The sequence below is a fragment of the Phytophthora cinnamomi genome, assembly GCF_018691715.1.
Source record: "Phytophthora cinnamomi strain GKB4 chromosome Unknown Contig49, whole genome shotgun sequence".
Taxonomy (NCBI): domain Eukaryota; phylum Oomycota; class Peronosporomycetes; order Peronosporales; family Peronosporaceae; genus Phytophthora; species Phytophthora cinnamomi.
The window spans coordinates 1133577-1158201 of NW_027150982.1; the positions used below are offsets into that span (position 1 = coordinate 1133577).

At 55.0% G+C, this 24625-nt stretch overlaps 4 protein-coding genes across 4 annotated transcripts; 2 read left to right on the top strand and 2 right to left on the bottom strand.

The window, feature by feature from the left end:
• Positions 1-330: 330 nt before the first annotated feature.
• IUM83_08318 (putative glucose transporter) lies at positions 331-1818 on the top strand (the record flags this gene model as incomplete). The annotated part of the gene is made up of 1 exon (XM_067932683.1): positions 331-1818. The coding sequence occupies one exon, from the start codon at positions 331-333 to the stop codon at positions 1816-1818; it is 1488 nt and encodes a 495-aa protein (XP_067790063.1).
• A 375-nt stretch (positions 1819-2193) lies between these two features.
• IUM83_08319 (imitation switch isoform alias nucleosome remodeling factor 140 kda subunit) lies at positions 2194-5625 on the bottom strand (the record flags this gene model as incomplete). The annotated part of the gene is made up of 1 exon (XM_067932684.1): positions 2194-5625. One exon carries the CDS (start codon positions 5623-5625, stop codon positions 2194-2196), a length of 3432 nt encoding a protein of 1143 aa, XP_067790064.1.
• Positions 5626-8747: 3122 nt separating this feature from the next.
• On the top strand, positions 8748-10843 carry IUM83_08320 (ARM repeat-containing protein; the record flags this gene model as incomplete). Its single annotated transcript, XM_067932685.1, has 2 exons — positions 8748-8791; positions 8863-10843. 2 exons carry the CDS (start codon positions 8748-8750, stop codon positions 10841-10843), a joined length of 2025 nt encoding a protein of 674 aa, XP_067789985.1.
• A 23-nt stretch (positions 10844-10866) lies between these two features.
• IUM83_08321 (major facilitator superfamily) lies at positions 10867-13940 on the bottom strand (the record flags this gene model as incomplete). The annotated part of the gene is made up of 4 exons (XM_067932686.1): positions 10867-10874; positions 13430-13454; positions 13551-13688; positions 13758-13940. 4 exons carry the CDS (start codon positions 13938-13940, stop codon positions 10867-10869), a joined length of 354 nt encoding a protein of 117 aa, XP_067789984.1.
• Between the last annotated feature and the right edge of the window lie 10685 nt (positions 13941-24625).

Below are 24625 nucleotides of genomic sequence, written 5' to 3' on the forward strand. Positions count from 1 at the left end.
CCCTGCACTGGTGGAATGCACATTGCAGCTCACGCAATGTGCGTTTTGTCAAATTCAGATGATACTGAGGTTCAACGTAAGTCGCATATCTGTGAAAAATGTACTTGAGCCGTTCCACCTCGACAAGCTCACAAGATAGGCGGGCGAGCGGTAGGCGGGCTGTCAGCACCGCACCGAAGCTTGCTAGTCTCACGGAAGGGCTGCCGTCCAGCTCATTGTTTGTTTCGCCTCCTAGTGCAACAACAGCAACCATCACCACAACAACAACATCAACTGTTGTCCAACGTTCCTCGAAAGACCTTGCAATCGCCTGCCAAGCTCCAAGCACCCATGGCTGAACCGATGCACGACAGCGCCGACTACGCGGTGGCCAACTCTCCCGGCAAGGGCGCCGTCAACGCCTTTGACGAGGCTAACAAGGCAGCCGCGCGCCTCATCAAGCCCAACGCCATCCTGTACACGAGCGCGCTACTGTCGTGGCTGCAGCCGTTCCAGAGCGGTTGGTCCACCTCGCAGATGAACCTCTCGCAGTACAATGACACGAACCAGTGCAATGCGCGGCCCGTGGTTGAGGGCACGTGCCTCATGTTCCCGGGCCACACCAAGCTGGAGTGGACGTTCGCCGTGAACGCGTGGATCTTCGGCGCCATGGTGGGCTCGCTATGCTGCGGCCACTTCAGCGACAAATATGGCCGCAAGAAGACGCTCATGGGCAACTGCATCTTCATCATCGTGGGCGGCATCGTGCAGACCGTCGTGTCTAACATCTGGGTCTTCTCCGTCGGCCGCCTCATCGCCGGGCTCGCCTCAGGCACGGCCACCGCCACGATCGGCAGCTACGTGAACGAACTGTCGCCGCCGCACATGCGCAACACGCTGGGCCTGGGCCTGCAGATCTTCACGACCATCGGCATCTTGTTCCCGGCCATCGCATTCTTCTTCGCCAACACGAGCTCGGGCTGGCGCTACCTGGCTGCGTTCCCCGTCGTGCTGGGCGTCATCTACCTGCTTCTGGCGCCGACCATGTGCGTGGAGAGTCCCGCGTGGCTGCTGAACCAGGGCCGCACGGAGGAGGCCAAGCAGATCATCGCGCGGCTGTACGGCGAGGAGCACGTGCAGACGGCTCTGTCGTGGCTCGAGGTGAGCAAGAAGCCCGAGGAGGCCGAGGAGGGTTTCGGCGCGCCCAAGAAGGAGTCCATGTTCAACCCGCGCTACCGCCTGCAGTTGCTGGGCGGCATCTTGCTCTCGTGTGCGCAGCAGCTGTCGGGCATCAACGCCGTGTTCTACTACTCGGGCAGCATCTTCTCGGACGCCGGCATCTCGGACTCGCGCGTGGGCACGCTCATCATCGACTTCATCAACATCTGGCCCGCCTTCTTCACGGGCGTGTTGGCCAACCGCTTCGGCGCGCGCACCATGATCCTGTGGGGCCTGGCGGGCATGGTGGTCATGTCCATCGGCATGACGGTGGCCTTCATCGTGAACGTGTCGGCGCTGTCTATTGTGTTCACGGCGCTGTACGTGATCGTGTTCGGCGTGACGCTGGGTCCGCTCGTGTGGGTCATGACGGCCGACATCTTCCCGGACTCGATCCGCGCCAGCGCGTCGTCGTTCTGCATCGGCATCAACTGGCTGTGCAACCTCATCGTGGGCGTGTCGTACCCGTACATCTCGGACGCGCTGAACGACTACGCGTACGTGCCGTTCGTGGTGCTGCTGGCGATCTTCTACCTGCTGGCGCTCAACCTCGTGCCGGAGACGTCGGGCAAGTCGGCCGAGGAGATCCAGGCCGAGTACGACTCGCGTCGCGAGAAGTAAGACGTTGAGCTATACTGAGACTAGAGTGCTTTTGATGCATGTGAATATACAGTGTTTTTCCCTCTTACCTCTCTGTGTTACATGTACTTCAGACGTAGGTGATCCTCTTGACCTGTTCCGACTGTTGATTGGTCACTCAAAGGTTGCAACTTCAACATGAACTTTTGTCCGTGCGTTTGAAAATCCCATTTCCTCAATCAGTCTGGTTAGGATGGCGCAAGGGTGCCTTTCGAAAAGTTTTCTCGCGGCTTGGTGCAAAAGCACGTAGATTGTCTTCGTGACGAACCAGTGACACGAAGTGAACAGGTTGAACTGAAATACAAACGAACTCGTGCAAAATAAACAGGAGTTACGACTCTCCTTTGGCCATCTCTACTAACTAGAGCGCTGCTTCTTCGCAGCAGACGATGAAGACGACTTCGACGAGCTGCTGCGTTTCTTGCTCGAGCTCGAGCTCGACGTCTTGCTGCGGCTGCTACTGCTGCTGCTCTTACTCTTGGACTTGGAAGAAGAACTCGAACTCTTTTTTGCCTTCTTGGCGAGGTCCTCCTCGTCCTTGCTGCCGCGGCTCTTGAGCTCGTCGTTCTCGCGCTCGATCATGCGCGTGAGGACCTCGCCGCGCTTCTGCAGCTCGCCGATGGTGCGCGACTTGAAGAACCAGTCAAACCGGAACTGCCAGGCCTTGCGAATCTCATCACGGATCTCGCCCCAGTGCTCTAGTGGGCCATACTTGTTCATCATAACAACGAGGAACACGTCTTCCTCCAGAATGTAACCCTTGCTCTTGTATCCTGCCGGGTAGTGAAGGCGCATGTCACGCAGCGGGTGGCTGTATCGGCTGCACTTCCTCGCAAGCGCTTGCTTCACCACTTCATTACGCTCCAGACGTTTTTCGCCACGCTCGATCTTCTCGATGTACTTCGCGTGATCCTTCAGCTCTGTGTAGCGAGCCCAGAATGTGTCGTAGTACCTCTCAACCTGCGTAGGATCCTTTCCGAGTACGACTGAGACTTCTTCACACACACGAGTCCTGTCCGCACGCCCGTAGCGCTCACAGCTGTTGATAAACTGCTTCAGATCCCGGCGGGTCCAGTCACCGAAACCCTCCTTCTCCATAGCCTCTAGCTCCTTGGCATCGGCAGCATCCATCTCTGTCTCGTTCAGTTCCTTTTCCAGAGCAGCAGAACGCGCATCATCGCCTTCACCTTCCTCAGCAGAGTTTTCAGCCGACTCGTCGCCCTCGCCTTGCTTTGGTTTCCGCGATTTAGCGCGGGTCTCGTCAGCCTTGGCCTCCTTGATAAGTCGGGTAAGCTCCTTCCGACGGTTCTCGACCTGAGTCTTCTTGGTAAGCAGCGCTACCATACGCTCCTGCTGGAAGAACTGGTAGTCGTGAACAACGGGGACCTTGGCTGCATCAGAACCAGCTTTCTTCGGCTTTTTGGGCTTCGACAAACCAGCCTGCTGACGATAGTACTCGTCCTCATTGTAGTTCGACTTGCGCTCACGTTGAGGAAGAGCAATGAACGTGGACGGCAGAATATCTCCGTTGTTCGTATCCTTCGAGAACACTTCACCCTCAAATTCATAGAGGCTGGAGACGCTAGCGTTACCGTTGTCGCCGGACAAGGAAAAGTTCGCCAGATTGTGCTGCATGTCAGCAGCAATTTTATCCTTCATAGCCTCCGTACGCTCTTCACCACGGGCAAGAATGGCATCAATATCGTCGTCCGTGATCATGGATCCGCGAGCGTTAAAGATTTCGTCAGCACCGAAGCGCACCATAGTCATCAGCTCATCCTTGGAAAGCTTCCGGTTCTGTTGCGCAAGACGGCCCTGCTGGATGATAGCAGCATCAAGGTACAGCTTCCGCTCGGCACGCTCCACAATCTTCTCTTCGACGGTACCATCCGTGATGAAACGGAAAACACGCACAATCTTGGTCTGACCGATACGATGAGCGCGATCCATAGCCTGTAGATCAACCTGGGGGTTCCAGTCCGAGTCGAACAGAATAACGATGTCTGCGGTGGCCAAGTTAATACCCAGACCACCAGCGCGCGTACTCAGCAAGAAACAGAACTTGGAGCTGCCTGGCGCGTTGAACTCCTCCATCATGTTATCACGGTCCTCACCCTTCGTGGAACCATCCAATCGGCAGTAGTCGTGGCCGAAGTAGCGCATGTAGTCCTCCAGAATATCCATCATGGAAGTCATCTGACAGAAAATAAGCACACGCGAGCCCTGGGCCTGGAGCTTCGGCAGGAGCTTGTGCAGCAGCGTCATCTTACCACAGTTCTCCCACAGGTGCGGGCCTTCCTGGTACGGCGGGCCGGGCTCAGCGCCCTCAAACAGGTACGGGTGGTTGCACACCTTACGCAGCTGCATCAGAATGTTAAGCAGGCGGACGCGATCACTGCCGCCAATGGCGTTCAGGTGCGTCGCGTCGCGGTGCAGCACGCGCATGTACCACTCGCGCTGCATCTCGGACAGGCCCACATAGAGCTTGGTCTCGATCTTGGGCGGCAGCGAGTGCTCCACGTCCGACTTCAGCCGACGAAGCAGGAACGGGCGCAGGATGGTGTGCAGCTTCTTGATGACGTTCTCCTGCCCCTCCTGCTCGTCCACGTTGAACCACGAGTCAAAGTCCTCCGAGTCGGAGAACACGTCCGGCAGCAGGAAGTTGAGCAGCGCCCAGAGCTCGTGCAGGTTGTTCTGCAGCGGTGTGCCCGTGATGAGCAGCCGGTGCTCGACCTTGAACTCGCGGACGACCCTCGAGAGCTTCGAGTTCTCGTTCTTTACTCGGTGCGCCTCGTCGATGAGCAGGTACCGCCAGCGGATCTTCTGCAGGATGGCCTTCTCAATGATGGCCACCTCGTACGACAGCACGAGCGCGTCGAAGTCCTGCTTCACCACGGTCTCGCGCTGCACGGCGCGCTCGTCCTTGCTGCCCATGAACTTGAAGGCCTTGATGGCGGGGCACCACCGTTTCAGCTCGCGCATCCAGTTGCCCACCGTGCTCTTGGGCACGATGATGATGTGCGGGCCTTCGATGCCGCGCGCCTCCCGGAGGTAGGCCAGCAGCGAGATGCTCTGCAGCGTCTTGCCCAGGCCCATCTCGTCGGCCAGGATGCCGTTCACGCCCGAGTCGTGCAGGCGGATCATCCAGTTGAGCCCCTCGAGCTGGTAGGGCTTCATGGTGCCGAACTTGATGATGGAGGGCTGCTGCGTGATGCGCGTGTAGCGCGCGTCGTCCATGTCCTGCAGCGCCTGCGCGTCGGCCTGCTTGCTGCCCTTGCCGCGGCGCGAGCCGGCCGCGGCCTCCTTGGCGGCCTTGGTGCGGGACATCTCCTTGCCCACGGCGCTGCTGCCGCCCATGAGGAAGGACGTGAACACGTCCGACTGGGCCATGAGGAAGGCCATCTTCTTCTCGCGCGCGCTCTTGGCGCCCCAGTCGGCGTCCTGCGCCAGCGACTGCTTCACCAGGTCCAGCGACTTGCTCTGGCGGTCGCGCTGCTCCTGCAGCACGGCCTCTTCCTCGCGGCGCAGCGCCTCGCGCTCCTCCCTGGACAGCAGCGCCTTCTTGGCGTCCTCGGGCGTGCTGGGAGCGGCCTCGGCCTCTTCGTCTTCGTCGTTGTCCTCCTCCTCCTCCACGGACTCGCCGCCGTCCATGGACGCGTCGTCCGCGTCTTCCTCGTGGCTCTGGTCCTTGCGCTTGGGGGCGGGGGAGGCGGCGGCGCTGCTGCTGGGGCTGCTGCTGCCGCTGGGGCTGCCGCTGCTCGGGCTCGGGCTGGCGCTGGACTCGGCCATGGCTCAGGGGCGATGGTCCACTGACTGACTATAGGACTAGTAGCGTCTGCGTCTGCGTCTGCCGCCGTTTGTATGGATCTGGCGGCAGGGTAACGGTTTGGCGCGAACTTCGACTAAGTGCGATGAGTTGTGGGGTTACACTATTTTACTACACAAACAATCAAAATGAATGAAGTGCTTTGACACAACCCAGCCAGCACTACGACAAGTCTACCTCCTCATTCTTCTTCTCTGATTCAAATGATCAGAATTATCAGATTACCGTAGACGTCATAAGCAAGAATCAACTTTGGCGCTTAACAACGTCTCACCGGTTTGGTTCAAGCTCTCTCATTGTCAATTTTGAGTCGTGACAATGAGGCGCAAGTCCACCGTGGAAAAGAAGTTGGCTGTGGTCAAGGAGCTTGAATTGTCGAGTCTCCGTGCTGTCGCGAAATAACACACACTAGACAGGAAGACGGTTCGCGAGTGGAGGGAGCAAAAGCGAGACCTTCAGTTTGTGAACAGCGGGAGTTATCGCTTTCCTGGTTGAGGGCGTTTCGTTGTCTCGGATGAGCTTGAGTTCACGTTGCTTGGGATGATCGAGAAACGGCGTAGTTCTGGTGCGCGGGTCACTCGGAACATGATCGTCCACTGTGCTACGAATTGGGTCTCTGAAAACGACGTGGTTCTTTGCAGAAAATGGGGCTCAGGTCAACGATTTGTCCGCGGACTCATTCAACAAGGTGTATTGTGGTTTGTGGAAGGGATCCCAGGTGGCCGTATTAAAGCCACGAACCGCGAAGGGCGGCGACGACGCCGAGTTTCTTCGGGACGTGGAGACGTGGTACAACCTGCGGCATCCCCACATCTTGCAGTTATTTGGCGCATGTCAAACGTTCTCCGTGTGCGAGGACGTGGAGAGCGGATCACAGGACCAGTATCTACCCAGCTAGCGCCACAAACTGTGGGGAAACTGTAAGGTCTGCAATATCTGCACAGCCACTGCGTGGTATACGGCCCCTTTCAATGCCGTGACTTCTTGATTGGGAAGGACGGCCGAGCGAAGCTGAGTGGGCTTGGGACGAAAGCGCTGGAAACAAGATCACCACTGTGCGGCTAGAAATGCTGGACAGCGCGACCGGGTACAGTCGGATGGACGGCCCCTGTGTGTTGTGTCGGGAGCGAGCAACATTCGCGTCGGACATCTACTCGTTTGGGATGAGCATCCTGGAAGCGCTGAATGCTGACAGGAACTCCAGGTGAGGTTCTCTCTCGCCAGGATCTCTGGCCGATAGCGCATCGGATGATCGACTTACAGCTCTTTGCCGCAGGAATCGGCAAGTCCGTCTTCTACGCCTACTTTTTTATTCGCTTCCATGAGGAACACCCGGAATGGACACCTATACTCGCAACGGAAGAGTCGAGAAGCTGGCCATCTTTGAGCCCGGCAAAGGCACAAGAACGATTGACGGGCATCCCCAGAACTTGTAAACACTATCGCGCTACAATTGAAAGGCGTGGAGCGGTTAGATTTGGAGGCGTTCGAAAACTGTAAGCCGGACAAGAAGGTGTTGTGGTTGTGTACTGTGTACATGCCCCCGTGGGATCTGGAAGAGCTTCAAGTAGCTGCTTTCGTGCTCAACTACCCGATCTGTGACGATGAAATCGAAGACCGGTTCTGGAATTTTGGCGGCGTGGCGCGGAATTGCCTCGAGCTAAACCCAAACGATATCCCCAATGCTGTAGCCGAATTGACGACGCCAATTGAACAAATTAGCGATCGCAGGCCCTATTTTTGAGGTATGAGTACCTTGGCACTAGCCACCGTTTTCTACGTTACGATCCAACTGGTGACGGGAGCGAAGTGGAAACGAAACTTGTGTCTGCGATGGTGTACGAAAAAGTATCGGAGCAGCTGCTGCTTATAATGAAAGACAACAGGCATGAGGTCGAGCATTTCCTTCTTGGGATACCTGCGGCTTCCTCGCTCCATGAATGGATTTTTGAAGCCAATGCACACACAACGCTGCAGCATGGAGTTCAACTGGACTCACGACTGCTATCACGTGCAAACACTCGGGCAAAGACGGCAACTTTTGCTATCTCGAACAGCACTGAGATCGATGTCTTCGAGACCGACGCGTTGTCTCCTTTGCTTCTAAGCAATGGACCGTACCATTAGCCGAAGTGGACAACGCTGGAGTCAATTGACGGGTTTTATTTTTCACACACAAGCACAGCCTCGAGATCCAGTAAAAGGCAGAAATACACGGCGTCATCGACGAACGCCGAGAACAGGCGTATACTTCTGTTCAAGATGACCGTCTCAAAGACGCACCCGGTGCGTGCTTCGGAAATCATTTACGTACTACAGAAGCTTGGTCTATTGGGGACAGTCAACACCGACCCCAAGCGAGCTGCAATCATTTTCATCATCCCCGCGGCTGACGTGGGGAGCTTCAAACGACAGGATATTCTCTCAGGTCACGGACCTCCACAACTTATCCAAGACATTGAGGGCATTGGTTCGGGTACTATGAAAACACTAACGGAGCAATACAAGGTCAACACAGTTAAGAAGTTGGAGAAGAAAATTGGCGCCTTCAAGCAAGGCACGATCAAGATGAAAAGACCCGAAGTACAATGCAGTTTGGGCACGCGCCGTGAGAAGCTGGGAGATGCACGTGCAGTCCTTGAGCGACAGTAAATACATCAGCATGGTGGAAGATATCCCGCAATATGTGGCGTCGTTAGGATAGCAGCGTCCCTGTGGTGATGTAGAAGGAGCGGCCGCTTTCCATTTGTTTCTTTTGTTTTCAAATCCCTTCACCGTTTGAAGCAAGACGACGAAATTCATACGTATGTGATCTCTATTCTCTTAGCGGGGTATCTCTTAGTCGTCGTCTCGCGTTTTTCAGGAAAGGCATACAATTACTGACCATCTCCCTGGTCTTAGGAAAACTTGAAGTCCGATTTTGCTGCCGACTGTCGTTGAAGTTGCCCTCGTCTAAGTCCGACTCACAACCTTGTGTGCCAATTACGTAGCCGCCGTGTGCACCACACCACCTCTCTCCATCACCTCTTTGGCTGGCTGGCCGTCACTTGTGAATCAACCGTCGCATTCCGACGCCTGGACGACGATGGGCGAGCACGAGCAGCACGACGCGCGCCAGCAGCGGCCCGAGTACGCGCAACAGCCCACACCGACACCCGCTCTAGCCTCTGCTAACCATCCCTCTTGTGCTGCGCCTGCAGACGCCTGCGCCCGCGCCGCCTGGAGCCCGACACGCTGTCGTACCTCAAGGAGGTGACGGAGATGCTGGCGCAGCCGGGCGAGGACGCGACGCCCGAGGACGCCACCATGATGCTCTGGAACGTGCTGGAGGAGCTGGCGCCGCGCGCCGCCAGCGCCGCGTCCGACCGCCACGCGGGCGAGCTGCTGGAGGTGTTCCTGCCCAAGATGAGCGCCGCGCAGCTGCGCTTCCTGCTGCACAAGATGGAGGGCTACGTGAGCCACCTGTGGACCAACCGCTACTCGTCGCACGTGCTGCAGCACCTGCTGTCGCTCGCCAGCGCCGTGGTGGCCACGGAGGTGGACGGACGCGAGGACAGGGACCAGCAGGAGGACGACGACGAGGACGACCGCATGCAGGACGTGCCGCCCATGAGCGACGTCGTCGTCAAGATGGTCAAGGAGGTGGAGGGCGAGTGGCTCACGCTCATGAACGACGTGAGCGCCAGCCACGTGCTGCGCTCGGTGCTGGCCGTGCTGGCGGGCAAGCCGCTGGTGCCCGAGAAGCGCGGCAAGAAGGCCAAGCACCGCGTGGTCACGTTCACGGAGGCGCGGCCGGGCAAGGACGGCAGCGAGGTGAGCTACGCCGTGCCGGACACGTTCGAGAAGCTGTTCAAGGAGCTGCTGGCGGTGCTCATCGACAGCCCCACGCACGAGCTGCAGAACCTGCTGTACGACCAGAACTCGGGCCCGCTCATTGCCTCGGCGCTGAAGCTGGCGCCCCCGAGGAGCCGGAAGAAACTGGCGGAGAAGATCTTGCAGTGGGAGGACGAGGCCGCGTGCGAGAGCGGCTTCTTCGACTTGGCCGCGGATGCCGTGACCAGCCACTTGCTGGAGGGCTTGTTCGAGAGCGCCAGTGATAAGTTCTTCACCAAGGTGTTTGAGCGCTGCGTGCGCGGCAAAATGCTGCAGCTGGCGGAGCACAACATCGCGAACTACGTGGTGCAGCATGCGATCAAACTTGTGCGCACGGAGGCGCTGGCGTTGGAGGTGCTGGAAGAACTGGAGGCGTCGCTGTGGACGTTGCTGACGATGGGCAGACCCGGTGTGATTTGGCGTGTGGTGGAGATGTGCGTCAAGTTTAAGCTGCACCAAAAAGAGGTTTTTGAAGCGCTTGTGAACGCCGTGGCCAAGCAGGAGAGCAAGAAGCCCGAGGCTGTTCGCAAAAACTTCGTCGCGTCGCTGCTCAACGTGCAGCTCTCTACCTCTTCTAACTCGGCCAAGGTGCAGCTGAACGTGATGGGTGCGAAGATTATCGAGCAGATGCAGCAGCTTGAGGCTGGTGACTATTTAACGCCACTATACAAGGGCATTCTCTCGTTCAACTCTGCGCAGCTCATGGCTCTAGCAAAGGATTCCACCGGCAGTCGCTGTGTTGTGGAGCCTATTTGGGAGTCTAAGGAGCCGATCACTGCCTGGGTACGACAGGAGCTGTACGAGCGATTTGTGGGCAAGTTCGGTACTTTGGCGATGGATCGTCTTGGTGCATTCTCAGTCATGAAGTGCTACGAGGACCTGCCTTTGGATAAGAAGGAGGTGGTTGTGCACGAGCTGTTAGCAGTCGAGAACCAGCTTAGTGGAAGCCACTTTTCACAGCTCGTGATGAACACATGCCACCTTTTCGAGTACAAGCAGAGCCGAGAGAAGTGGGAGGCACTCTACACGAAGCAGCAGAAGATCGCTGACCTGTTCAAGGATGTTGTGGAGGGTGATGAAGCGCCCGAAGAGGGCAGTAAGAAGCACAAGAAGAAGGACAAGAAGTCCAAGAAGCGCAAGGCTGCTCAGCTCACTGAAGAGGAGGCCGAGCAGCGTAAGGAAGAGGTTTCTAAGAGTGCCGACGTGGCTATGATCATGGACGTGCTGCGGAGTGGTGCTGCCGAAAAGGATAAAAAGACAAAGAAGAGCAAGAAAAGCAAAAAGCGCCGCGGTGGTGACGACGACTAAAGATACCCAACTGATGCACGTCGTTAGAACCCTTTCAAGACAATAGAGATCACATACGTATGAATTCCATCATCTTGCTTCAAATGCTGAAGGTTTTCTGCAGTACGCAAAATGATTTCCGAAGCACGCACCGGGTTCGTCTATGAGACGGTCATCTTGAACAGAAGTATACGGCTGTTCTTGACGTTCGTCGATGACGTCGTTCTAGATCTCAGAGCCGTGAGATCTAGGACCTCACACATGTATGTGGAAACTAAAACCCATCAGTTGACTCCAGCTCTTTCCACTTCGGCTGATGGTACGGTCGATTGCTTATAAGCAAAGGAGAGAAGGCGCCTGCCCATCTCTGAAAGCATCGATTTTTAGCACTCATCGAAATAGTGAACTGTGTCGACTTGACTCCAACACGCGATAGCGGTTGTGCGCTTAATTGAAGTCCACGTTTCAGCGTTGCATGTGGATTTGCTTCAACAATAGACCGAGGGAGCGAGGCGGTCACAGGTACTCGATCAAGCATCGCTTTAACTTTTTTTATTTTGCCGGATGTTCAACAACAGTGTTTCACGAGCCTTGTTTAACACAAGGATTGTCTCCATTACGCTCCCGTCTTCAGTCGGCTCGTAATGCAGGAATAGTGGCGCGTGTCGGCGTTATCATAGCCCGAGAGCGGGTTCTGGAGGCCACCATGGTCGCTTATCTGTTGAATCGAACTGTGTCCACATTTGCGGGGTCAAAATCGAGGCAATTCCACGCCACGCCACCAAACTTCCAGAACCGTTCTTCCATATCATCATCGCTAATCGCATAGTTCAGCACTGAAGCAATTAGTTGGCTCTTTTAAGTGTCCACGGAGGCATGCAGTAGTCGCATAAAATTATTTCTCCCTGTTCTCATTCATCTCTCGTCAACGCCACTGTTTAACCCTTTCGTTCTAATAACAATACATTAAGTCCCATTTAGCAAAAGTGGGTAGGCGACCGGGAGAGCTCATACTGAAGCCAATATTATCTGCTACAACCCACCAGCTTTTGCTAAGTTGGATTTCTTTGCGACAACAGCCTTTTGTTTAGATTTTCAACCAATCAAGATGCAACCAAGTATCAAGTAGTGGTACATCTATTGTGTCTCGGCGCCTCCAGTCTAGCTGGAGCTGGAACGAGCGTCATCCCAGACAAGTTGCGAGCAGCGCAGCGCACCTCCGTGAAGGTCTGGCCGATGGTGACCAACAACTCGCTCACGATGGCAGACTGGCGGGAAGGGAGAGACGGAGAAGGAGGAACTGCTCGACCGCGAGGGACGCAGAGAACTAGCAGACGCACGAGCAGGATGGGGTAGACGACAGCCATCAAGATGCTGAACACGCCCTGGACACCGGCGGACAGAACGTCGTGAGCGAGCTTGGCGTTGTCGCGGAGCTTGGCGTTGTCGCAGAGCTTGGTGAAGAACTCCGGCTCGTTCTTCATGATACGGGTGGCCTCCGAACAGCAAGCCGACGTGAAGGGGAAGAGTACAGGTCGCCAGCGCTGTCGATACGCTGGTACTCCACAACCTCCTGCGAGCCCGTGCTGAAGCCGCCCACACTGGCGGTGGATCCGGCCAGGGAGCTACAGATGATGGCCACCTCCGAGTCGTCCATGCTAGCCAAGGGTTTTGTGGTCGCAGCGTGAGTGGGATCTCCCGAACTCCCAAGCAGCGGTGTGGTTTAGCGTGCATGCACCGATGCCCCGACAGACGTCGAAGTGGTGCCTTCGTCTCCTTCCTGCAGCTGGTTCACACTAACGACAAATCCCTCGAGCACGTCCGACGACTGCCAAAGTGCTCCGTGAGCCCACGACCAGCCTTGCCGAGCACACCGAACGATAAGCTCTCGTCCAGGAAGATGCGGAAGAAGTACTTGTTGCACGATTCCACCACCTTGAGCAGCTCGATCATGCCACAGTGGTTGCAGAACAGAGCCTTCGTCACGGCGCTGGCAGTCCGAACCGCGGTTCTTGCGCTTGTCCTCGTCGCGCACGCGCTTCAACACGTGCTCCTGGTCCTCCATGTCGTTGTGCTTGTGGTAAATCACTGTGGAGCGGGCCAGGATGGCGTCCACCAGGACCGAGTCGTTACAGCCCTCATCCATGACAATGTGGTCGCCACGTTTGGCAAACGCCGCCAGAGGACGAAGTGGCCTCCGTGCCCGAGAAGGTGATCGAGTCGGTGGTCCCCATCACCTGCGCGATGTCCTACTCGAGGATCTCGTGCGTGTCGTCGACCTCGTACGTGTATTCAGCGACCTTGTCGGTGAGCGCCAGCGCATCAAGGCGCGGGGGAGAGACCTGCGAGGACGACTCGGAAGTCATTGACGTCGCTCCCGTGGATTTGCGGCGAACCCCCGAGGGGGACGGCGGGGTGTCACGCTCGGCGATTCTGACGCAGGGCTGGCCGGGCCAGGAGAGCCAATGACGTCTCCGCTGGAGCTCGTCGTGGACATGTCCGACTCGGTGTCCTCGTCCTTGAGACCCTCCTTCATGGCGAAGGGGGACTTCTGATCCTTGTCAGTGGCCACCCAGATACGGATGGTCTCCATCCGGCGCTGCACACCGGGCATGTCCATGTTGTCGGCGTCCTAGTTCATCGTCAATACACCGGCAACCGCACAACAAATCAGTCACAAGATTCTGAGAACATTACGAGAAGCACGAAATAAAAACTTCGGACGTACGGGGCAGAACCACTCCACGCACACCTCCAGGTCCGTGCGGTCAGCCAGCACGGGGGTCAGCAGCTGCACGAGCGTGCCGCGTGTCACGGCGTCCAGGTGCGGGATCTCGATGCCGCGCACCTCGAGCGTGTTGATGGGCTGGAATAGCACGACGGCCGTGATCCACTTGGCCAGGAAGTTGAACTAGTCCACCTCGCCGCGGCACACCGTCTTGAGCAGCACCGTGAAGACCTCCTCGGGCACCTTGTTCTTGGACACGTCCATGACCTTGCGCAGCGCGAAGTCCTCGCGCACCTCGAGCAGCAGCTTGGACTCCTCGAAGCCATGAATGCCCAGCTGGTAGCAGCTCTCGCACAGGTGGTAGTTGACGCACTTGGAGCACGAGCACATGTTCCCCACGATGCAGTCCATGCCGCAGCCGTCGCAGAACGAGTCCTCGTTCACGTGCGAGGGCGGGAACTTCATCGACTGTAGACGCCGCGTGGGAATTGGACTTGTAGAGGAAGGAGGTAGAGCACTGATGTTGATTGGGTTCTAGTATACCGTTCTCAAAAACTTAGTGAAGAATTGCCAGCACCAACCATTTAGCACGTTTCATGTCGCTGGGAACTATCATTCTTCATGTATGCAATAGTACGAGTCGCAGTTATGTCCAAAGACGAGCCTAACAGCATCTCTGGCTCGTCGTCAGGGATCATTCTTATTGGTCATAATTTGCATGCACATCCCTTGCAAAATCGCTCAGTCAGATTTTGTAAATCGACAAAACCGCCAGGCCGAAACTTGTTTTTTTCGTTTTCTGGCGCTTCCAGAGGGCCTACGGCTAATCCGAGACCGGATTTGAGCTCTCCTCGTGAGGGGGGTCAGCTGGTCGGTTTGCCGATCGGGACAAGTGTGTACGACTCGGCAAATTCTCAAATGAGGCCGTTTGCAAAAATTCTATTAGTTCTTAGAGTCATTAGTTTTTGGAGTGGATGTCCCGTCAATTCATGGGTATCCAGACGGGATACTTTCTGTGATCTGCAAGGGATTGGTTCGGGCTGCACGGTGCGGTCCGCATTTGATCGTTACTGGCTCATTTAGCAACTTGCCACCCAGAGCTTAAGCAGAAAATATACTGTTTTTTGCTTACTTCTTGCTTTTGATTCGTGTCCTAGTTGTTTTTGACTAAGAGTTTTGGTAGCTCTCTGCAAAAATGGCTCGCACGAAGCAGACAGCAAAGATATCCGTGGGTGGCAGGCCTCCGAAGCGGCAGCTGGCAGTGCGAGCAGGCTATGCCGAGGCAAGTATGGCCAGGGCCATGGCGAGGAAGTGGAAGGTTGCCTACCTCCGCGACCGTGTCGGAACAGGCGCCGATATCAAGTACACCGTGGTGTGGAAGACTCGTGTGGGAGGACAGCGCCCCGAAACGGATGAACCTGCCACCAAGCTTCGTAAGGATGGCTTTGGTGACGCCATGGCCATCGTGGATGAGTGGGTTGATGCCGGGCGTGAGGGCGACTTTCTCGTCTGGGCACGAACGCATCACGAAGCTGTGCTGGGCGCCAACATCAATGGCACGTGCATGTTTGAAGCTTTGGCGAAGGCTGCCGTCCTTGAGGGTTCTCCGTCGGCAGTGCCAAGTGAAGAAGTTGAGCGTTTCCAGGAGGGTGCTGCGGCTCGCGGCGTGGACATTTCGCGTGGCATCAGCTGGAAACAGACGTGCGCCTTCCTCAACCAGCTGCAACGTGCCGGTTCACCCCTATCGGTTCCCGACTTCAAGTTCAATTACCAGCAGTCCGGGCACCGAGGTGCTGCAGCAATCCGGCGTCTCAAGCTCAAGAATGGGGTCTACGTCGTTGGAGCTCAAAGTACTATGGGCGTCGGGCATGCATTTGCTCTTCACGTAAGCGGACGGAAGCTAACCGTGCACGACGGCGATGCCAAGAAGACCTTGGGACGTTATGGCGAGTGGATTGACGCGGTGATGTTCGTGCGCAAGGTTGTCATTCAGGCTTAAGCAGATAATAAATTTGCTTCATTGACTCTGTCACTCATGTTCACTATTTATTGTTGTATATTCGGTGAGTGTGCCAGAGAAACCTAAATGAGGGTAAAACCTTATAAGACGCTACGAGTAAACCTATTGTTAGGGGAAACCTCAAGCTGTCCTGTGACTCATAAAATAATTGTTGTGAAATGGTGAATTCACTTGTGTTAGTGTGTTGACCTATCTATTTGTTAGCGAATTAATGGATCTCATTCCTAGCTTATTTCTTAACGTTCTGAACTGATTCTTGTCAAGTGATTTGGTAAAAGAAAATAACTTCTTGCATGCAATGACATAAAGCAATGTACTCAGCTTCTGTAGTCGAGAGCACTGCGGTGTGGTGCTTTCTCGACAGCCATGACACTGGACTTGTTCCGCTCATCGTAGCGTATCCGCCAATCGACCTTCTCGTGTCAGGACAATTAGCATAGTCTGAGTCTTGTAAGCTGTCAGATGATCAGCAAAGTTGTTGGCATCAGCAGATAGTGGCCCACCGAGTAGTAGACCTTGATCTGTTGTACCCGAAAGGCTTTTAAGACCTCTTACCGCTGCCTTCCAGTATTCCTTTCCAGGATTGGACAAGAATTGGCTAACTCGCGCATATATAAAATGCCAGATTGGGGCGAATGCCAACCATCAGGTACATGATACGACCAACGACGTCTTGGTAGGGAACTTCTTTCATCGCCTCCCTCTCTTCTTGAGTGGTAGGCGCTATGGCTTTCGTCAGTTTAGCGCTGCGGTCTGATGGTGTCGCAGTTGGGTATGTGACAAGGTGTTTGAACTTGTTGAGGACATTAGTTGTATACTTGTGTTGATGAATGAATATCGTTCTGACCTAACGATGGGAAACTGTCTTCATTAAAAAACACGTCGGAACTGTAGACAATTGCATGGGAGTTAACATTCATCAGGCGATAACATTTCTTATGCTCGGGGACGACCAGATATATGATACTAGGAACAGCCACGGGTTCACAAATGTCAGAATGAACTTTATGTAAAGGCATCATAGCCCGTTCAACGTGTCAATAAGACGGAAATGCATTGCAGTGTGACTTCGCGTAAATGCATACAGAGCAAAAGATACTGTCTCGGGGAAATACGGTTGTGATATCCAGTCCCCTCAACGCTTGGCTTTATTAAGAGCCTGTTAAACACGGATACAGCAGTCTTTAGCGCTTGGGAAAAGGACTTATAGAGGAAGGCGGTAAAAAGAAAAGGTAAGCTTAATAAGCTTAGGAGAACTTAGGCTCATTGGGTTCTAGTATACTATTCTCAAAAACTTAGTGAAGAATTGCCAGGCACCCACGATTTAGCATGTTGCCTGCCAATTGGAACTATCATTCTTCATATATGCAATAGTATGAGTCACATTTATTTCCAAAGACGAGCCTAATCTTCAACATCGCCCACCATGGCGCTGGGCGGGATGATGGTCTCGGGCGTCCACAGGTCGCACAGGGCGTCGAACTCGCGCTCAGAGAGCTTGACGGCTGTGCCCTTGGGCTTGTCGCGCTTGCCAAACGTGGTGTAGATGACGAAGACGGTGAGGGACGTCTCGATGAGCACATGCTCAAGGCTGCGCTCGTAGATGGAGCGGATGTATGCGTAGTACGAGCTGGGTGCGTTGGCAAACGCCGCCCTGATCTTGACGGTGTCCAGACTCAGGAGGATCGCCATCGTATTATACAGATCCATGCTGGACAAGGCGTGCTTCAACGCCGCTGTGCTCTCAAGTAGAAGGTCGCCATCGTGCCAATAAGATCAATGCCACCGTGGCGAATACTACGCAGACATCAAGAACAAGCGTTGTGCGCAGCAGTACCGGATACTGCTGCAACTTTGAAAGAGCTGGAAGAGAAAGGCAGTGACCAGTTCGATGTGGACAGTTGGGTGAGGCGAGTGTAGGGATTTTGTGCAGCTCTCGAGTTCGAGCGGCGGCGCTATTCGAGTAAGTACGCAGATGAAGAGATCCCGATGATTGAAGGTGCGGTGTCCGGAGTCGAATATACCATTTCAGGTCCTACAAGGACGCCACTGATTCTACCTGTGCGGTTATTACATCCTCATGAAGTAGAGTTGCGAACCAGCGATACAGTTCTGTGACGAGGTCCGAGCCAATTCTTGGCCAGGACCCATCAGTCAGAGGCCCAAACCCTACCACGTACCGGCCACATGTCACTTGGAACGTGGATATTTCTTGATCCAAGTCTGGTTTTTGTACATACTTCAAGTTGTGCTGGCTACATCTGGAAACTGAGCTCTGCGAACGTTGAGTTGCGGCGACCCCAGATCCCCAGGTCTGAGATTTGAATTCGGTCTGGAGTCTGAGGTCTGAGAATCGCTCTAGAGGCCACAGATCTGAGGTTCCAGGCCTTGAATCGGACTCTGGGCGAAGAGCTGAGCCCTGGCCTTCTGGGTCTGTGATTTGAAGTCCCATGGTTGCTTAAGTCTCAGACCTCAGGTCTCAGATTGGTGATCTCACAGTTTGGAATGCCCGGAGTTCTGAGACCTGAGAGTGGTGGCAAAAGTCTGAGACTTGGTGATTTGGAGTTCGGTCTGAGGTTTGCCTGTGGACCAGACCATGAGATGTGCAGTCTGGGGTCTGGGAAGAAGGCGTGGCGTGCGGCGTCTGATTTCATCTCGGCTTTGGGGTGCCACGACTGAGATATGGAGTCAACATCGTAATTTTGCCCCCAGCTCAGATTCCCAGACTCAGAGTCCCAGAAGTTGAACCAAAACTGAGACTCGTCAAATGGGTTGGACAGCCGGGGTATGGAATCAACATCGTATTTTTGCCCCCAGCTCAGGTTTTCAGCCCGGCAGTCCCTCAACTTGTGCCAAAACTGAGACACGGTGATTGTGGGCGCAAGTTGGTGTCTGGATGCACGATGTTCGTGAGGATAAGTGGCAACTGGTGAAAGACAGCTGACGCTCCAAGCCTAGGACGTGACTAAAAGCCTACGGCGTGCCTGCAGGGCCTGAAGTGCGACTTCGTGGTCTCGCCTATGAAGTGGGTACACAGCGATGGCTACATTGCCGGTCTGGGAGCTGCGGTAGTTGCTCTTTGGAGTTGGCGGTTGCCGCTTGGAAGGTCACTCTGAAGGGTCGCCCCGTTGTGGCTTTTCGGCCCCTGGTGTCGGGCACACAAGATTCGGCCTGACCAGTCGCCTATGGATTTGGGCCAACGGGAGCCGCAGAATCTTGGCGTCATCCTGATTACACACTGATTTGTACCCAGAGTAATCAGTGTAATCAGGTGATGACAGACCAAGTCCGCCCAATCCCGGCCACAAGATCCTGGCGTATCAGGATATCACTGATTTGCACCCAGGTGTAATCAGTGTAATCAAGTGATGACTGACACAGACAGGCCAATGGAAGGGCTGACGCGCATTCACGGGCGCTGCCAAGCCAGTAGCTTAGTGGGTGTCTCACCCTTGTTCAAGGTGTACCCAGGAGATGTTTGCACCCCTTACTTGATAGGCCCTTTGTATGTGCATGTGCATGATAATAATCAGAGTTTGTTTTGCCCCGAAGACCGCAAGCTGCGGAGTTCGTCTTGCGCCGACGGGCGTGTTGCTACACAGGGACCAAGTCCCTGGCCCCGGCGGCGCGCGCAAGGTCAAGTGGAGTCGCTACGAGTGTTCTACGGTCAAGCTCAGCTAACTCCAAATAAATTCAAGTTCAACAACCAAGCCTTTTCGTGTTTCGGCCCGGTTTGCCTTCGTTGTTGTATTTCCACACGCGGGACATTGGTTTGGCTGGTTTTTCGTGCTGGTTGGCTGGTTTCCTGGCGGTGCTTCATATTTTCGGGCGGAAGGTGCTCCGCTCTGAGGTTTCGGCAGAGCAACACCTGGGATAGTGGTTTCTGGGGTTGCTGGTGGTATCCGTGTGGCGCGAATAGTCTGGGATAGTGGTTCCCAGCTTCGCTGTGTCGCCTACATCAAGGCGTGGTGCGCGGAAGTCCCAGGGTGCAGAGCGAGAACCCTGGATCAAGGCAGGCTCAGACCGAGCCAACTCTCGGGGCCACTCTGGTCTGAGGGGCGAGTGAAGACCGTTGTGCGGCTCTCAGTCTGAGCCGCCGGAGGAAGTGTCGTGACTGGAAGCGACTCGAAGCCGGAGTCGCTGAGCAAGGAGGAGGCTGTTAAGGCCCAGAGTCCAAGGGCCTGAGAAGAGAAGTGGACTAAGTGTGTGTGGAGTGAACGTGTTTATATTCAAGAAAACGGGGCACAGCGGACTCAGCACGTGCGTACAAGGGCCTTCCAAGCAAGGAGCAAGCTTCGTCTGGGGGCATCTGGGAACTGTCGAGTTCGGAGGCAGCTGGTGTGGCCGACGCAAGTCTGGGCCCACAGCGTAGCCTTAGGAAGAACTAAGTCAAGGGATTGCAAGAGTGAGGAACACACGCCTCACCCAGCTTAGGATCTGAGATCTAATCTCAGATTCTGAGTTGAGTGGTCTGAGATCGAGGTCTAGCCGCGAGGCTATTCCCTGATTTTGGAGCCCGCATCGCCACAGCTGGTGCGCGTGCCCGGATCAGGAAACGACTTTGGTGACGGACGTGTGCAAGTCATGTCGACTGCTCCCGACTCGAAAGTTTCCAAGACAAGTGGTGAGATGCCTGAGTCTTCGCTTCGGCGAAGTCTCAGAGTTGCTGGTTTGCCGGCTGATGTGATGACGGAAAATGCTGGGACGCCCAGGTCCAGGAAGTCGGAAAGGGTCCCAGAAAGTGATGATCTGAGCGTATCTGCTGAGGAAGAAGCTGAGATGAGTGCTGAACCTGAAGCTGCGCCCAAAACTGAGGATGCCGAGCCGCCGCCCAGCTCGCCTGTGAAGAAGCAAGCTGAGACTGGTCGAGATTCGGATCTAAGACAAGATGTTCCGAGAAATGATGGTCCGAGTCTGGGATTACCACCAGCGAGTCACAGTTCGACACATCGAGGAAGTTTCTCAGCTGAGATGACCACTGCTCAAGCGCCGAGTCTCAGCCCAGAGCCAACTACTGAGAGTAATCCCGGTATCCAAGCCGAGGGTGGTGCGCTCAGCCTTTTGGGTAAGCGCGAGCTACATCTGAGAACGAAAAGTGTTTCTGGGGCTGGGACGACCCCTACAAGGCTGAGTTATGCGCCTGGTGTCACACTTCCCAGCTATGCAAGTGGTGGCGGTGCTTGGTCAAGTACTCTGTGGCCTGAGCAGAGAACCACTCGCAGATTGCAAGGTGTGCCTGAGGGAGAAGCTGAGACTTGGGCTCTAGCCCCACTCCCAGAGATGACTGACGAAGAAATGCTGAGCTATGCACGATCCCAGTTTGAGATGTGGATGGGAGTCCCAGCTGAGACTGTTCACCCGGTCGACATCGCGTACAACCCGTGTCACGGTGGTTACGACCTGTGGGGATTCATCGAAGCTGCTGAGTCGACCGGTCGACACTTGTTTTCTGTGACCCGGTCGCCTGCCGCTAGGTGGTTGAACGTGTTTCGAGCTGAGCGACGTCGACTCCCGGTCATCTCAGACCTGAGAGCTGTGAAAGTTTCGCTGAAATTGCTTCCACCGATTGCCTGCGTGGCGCTGTTGCAGACTATGCTCTGGGAAGCTGGGTATGAATTTGTGAACCGAGTCCCAGCTTGGCCCAGCTTGAATGAAGTGTCTGGGGTCCCAGATTCTCGGGTCCGAGTTGAGATCGAGCGAATCGCTCATTTCCTCGGCATTGAGCTGGCAACTTGGAAATCTGTGGTTGGTACTACAGCATACTATGTTCGACAAACCTCAGATTCTCTTCAGACCCAGTCTGCCGCTCAGAGATCTGAGACCCAACTCGGATTTCCAGTTGATCGAGATGGAGATGTGGCTATGGGTGAGGATGCCCAGCTTTTCCTTGGCCCAGAAGTGGTAATGCGTCTTCAGCTGACTGGTCTTCGGCCGAGAAGCCCAGCTTCGAGCTTGGATGAAGAACCACCTGCAAGAAACCCCAGCTGAGCCATGAACCGGCTGAGATTCCGCTGCCCTCGTTACGCTCAGATCCTTCGATCCCCTCAACATCTCTGCTATCCTGGCACGGGTCTGGGAGTGATTCGGATGCTATGCGAAGTGCAAGATCGGGCACAGTTCCAAGTGTGGTTGGTGCAAAAGCTGGTTCTGATGCCTCCATGGCTGGGAATGACCAAGGGACGGACCTGTCTGGATTAAGTTCCTCGGGATCGTCTCTGATGTCTTTCTCAGATTATGGTGTTGGAGCTGGAACGTTTGGACCCACTTCAGGTGCAACGGTGATGATGGGATCTGTGACCTCAGCCGCGCGGAGTAATTTCCCAGCTGTAATGGTCTCAGTTACACCCCAGACTACTTCAACCTCAGCTCGGTCTGAGACTGGGACGGCCAGGGACGCGAACCCCTCGCAAGTGCCATTGCCTGGCACACCAGAATCTGAGAAGGACGCTCTCAGCGGCATGAATGATGCGGAACCTCAGAGAACTGTGACCCCATCTGTGAAGCCGACCTGGGAAATTCGTCAGACCCCGCAATATGTTTTTCCGAAAATTTCTCAGCCTCCTGTGACTGACACTGAACTGGAGAGTGTGTATCAACGCGAGATAGCTCGAGTCCGAGCTGAGGCGGAAGCCATAATTGCTGCGGCTCAGGCAAGACGAGCTGAGCTCGAGGCTGAGCTGAGAACTTTACTTGTGGAGCAAGGAGCCGAGACGATTGATCACCGCTCTCAGCAGTACATTCCCCAAACAAGTTTAAACTCAGCTCCCAAATCTCAGAAGTCAGAGCAACAACTTCAGTTGGAAGCACTCGAGCGGTTGGCCAAGCAGAGGGCTGAGGAGGAGTCTCAGAAACGCAAGGAAGACGAAACCCGAGCTCGGTATCTCTTGGGTGTGCAACAAAGTCTCAGAGAAGCTGAGGATGGAGCTCGGCAGGCTGAGCGGAAGAGAGCTGAGGAAGCTGAAGCGAGCCGCATTCGAGCCGAATACGAATCCGAGCTGAGAATGATGAATGAGAAATATGCCCAAGCTCAGATCGACCACAGGAAGGCAGTGGCGATCCAAGAAGAGAAAATCCGCCGCTTCCAAGTGGCTCAAGACCAACTTCGCCAAACTGCTGTTTCTCGATCTCAGCCTGAGACCCCAGCTCAGATTATCCCAGCCATCCCGGTTACATCTCAGACTCCTGGAGACTCTGTGACGGCCCAGCTTGCTCAGCTGACGAGTATTGTGCAACAATTGGTAAAAGCCAGTCAAAGCAAGCCAAGTTCAGCTGGGAAAGCCCAGGCTTCAACCAGGACCAAGACTTCTGAGACCAAATCTGAGACCAGGTCTGAGATGAAGTCAGGCTCAGCGTCTCGCCGAAGTCAGAAATCTCGGACGTCGCCGCCAGAAGGCCCAGATGATAGCGGATCTGAGTCAGACGATTCCAGCTCAAGTGACTCTTCTCAGGATGAGCTCGAAAATCAGTTTGGAGCTGTGGCCCAGTCCAAGAGTGCTGATCCCAGCTCTGGGACTCGAGTGGTAGTCCAAGCGATGATTCCCCATGATGCTCTGGAAAAGTTCAATGAATATGCACCCCTGGAGGACCGAGTCAACTGGTGGGAGCGTTTCATGTACTATGCTACCATGGCACCCTGGGATGAACGAACTCGGATTGTCCAGCTTCGTATGAGACTCTCAGGTTCTCTGAAAGACTGGTGTACTCAGCTCTCAGATGATGTCCGCTCAGACTGGAAACAGCTTTCACACGTTTTCAAGAAGGAATGGTGCCGAAGCATTGGTTCCAAGGCTGAGCGGTACTACGAGATGAGGATCCGAGACCGAGAGACCCCCAGAATGTTCTTCTACCGCCTCAACCGTGCTGTAAAGAAGGCCAACATCGCTTATCTGAAGCCAACCCCAGACCGTGAAGCGCATATTAGGCGCTTCATCAAAGCTGTGGGTGATTCTCGGCTGAGAACCACTCTGCAAGGTCAGAAGTTTGACACGCTGAGCGAGTTGGAGGAGACTTTGAAACGTATTGAAGCTCTGCAGCGAGATGAAAGCCGGGATGCTCAGCAAAAGCGAAGCCCATCCCAGACTGTGCAGTTTGGTAGGTTTAAGCCTCAGCAACGACGAGCTGAGGGCCGGGCGTTCTTGGCTGATGGAGGAAATTTCGACTCAGATCTGAGACGACATGTCCATTTCAAGGATGACTCGGAGATTCCCTCAGATAATAAAGCTGAGACCGAAACTGAGACCGGAGCTGAGAATCTAAGCCCCAAAGAGGCACAGATGTCCGGGAAGGAGATCACAGAACCATCTGAGCTAAGCTGTACAACAGCCCTGCTGGATGAGGAGATTTACCGAGTTGCTGAGAAATTGGCTTGGAAGCCCAGATCCCAGCCCAGAAGCGATGAGTACCAGCATGCTGAGACTTGTGGAGAATGCGGCAGCAGCCGCCATACTACGGAGAAATGCTGGAGCAAGCTCATCTGTGGACGTTGTCACGAAGAGGGTCATCCGACTCAGTTCTGTCGACGCCAACCATGTTCCAAGTGCGGCGAATACCATCGCCGGGGTTTATGCGACATGTGGTCGGCTCTAAAAGCAGTACAGGATGTCATCCGTGCTGGGGTTCCATCGAGGGCCTCGCTCCTGAGGTAGTCCAAGCTCTATTGGATGGCCCGGAGTCTGGGATGCCGTTAAACCACTAGGCTCGCTGGTCTGGGAACCAGTGCGTGACGAGCCGAAGTCCCAAGCATGCTGCGCATATGCATATGTGGGCTCTGCCCTTCCATGTTGGCGCAGTAATAACCCCAAATGTATGTCTTCATCTGAGCAAGGATGTGTCTATTCCGTTGGAGCTGACCTCGAAGACCCAGACTCTGAGGCTGAGCTTGAGAACCATCTCGAGTTTGCCCTAGTCCCAGGTCAGAGATATGGCTGGTGGAGCAATCACACTTTACTTGGTGAAAAACGGGCGGTGGCAAAGGTGCATGGAGCGATTTTCGATCACAGATTACAGATTATGTTGGATTCTGGGGCTACTACGAGTTTTATGAGCTTAGACCTTG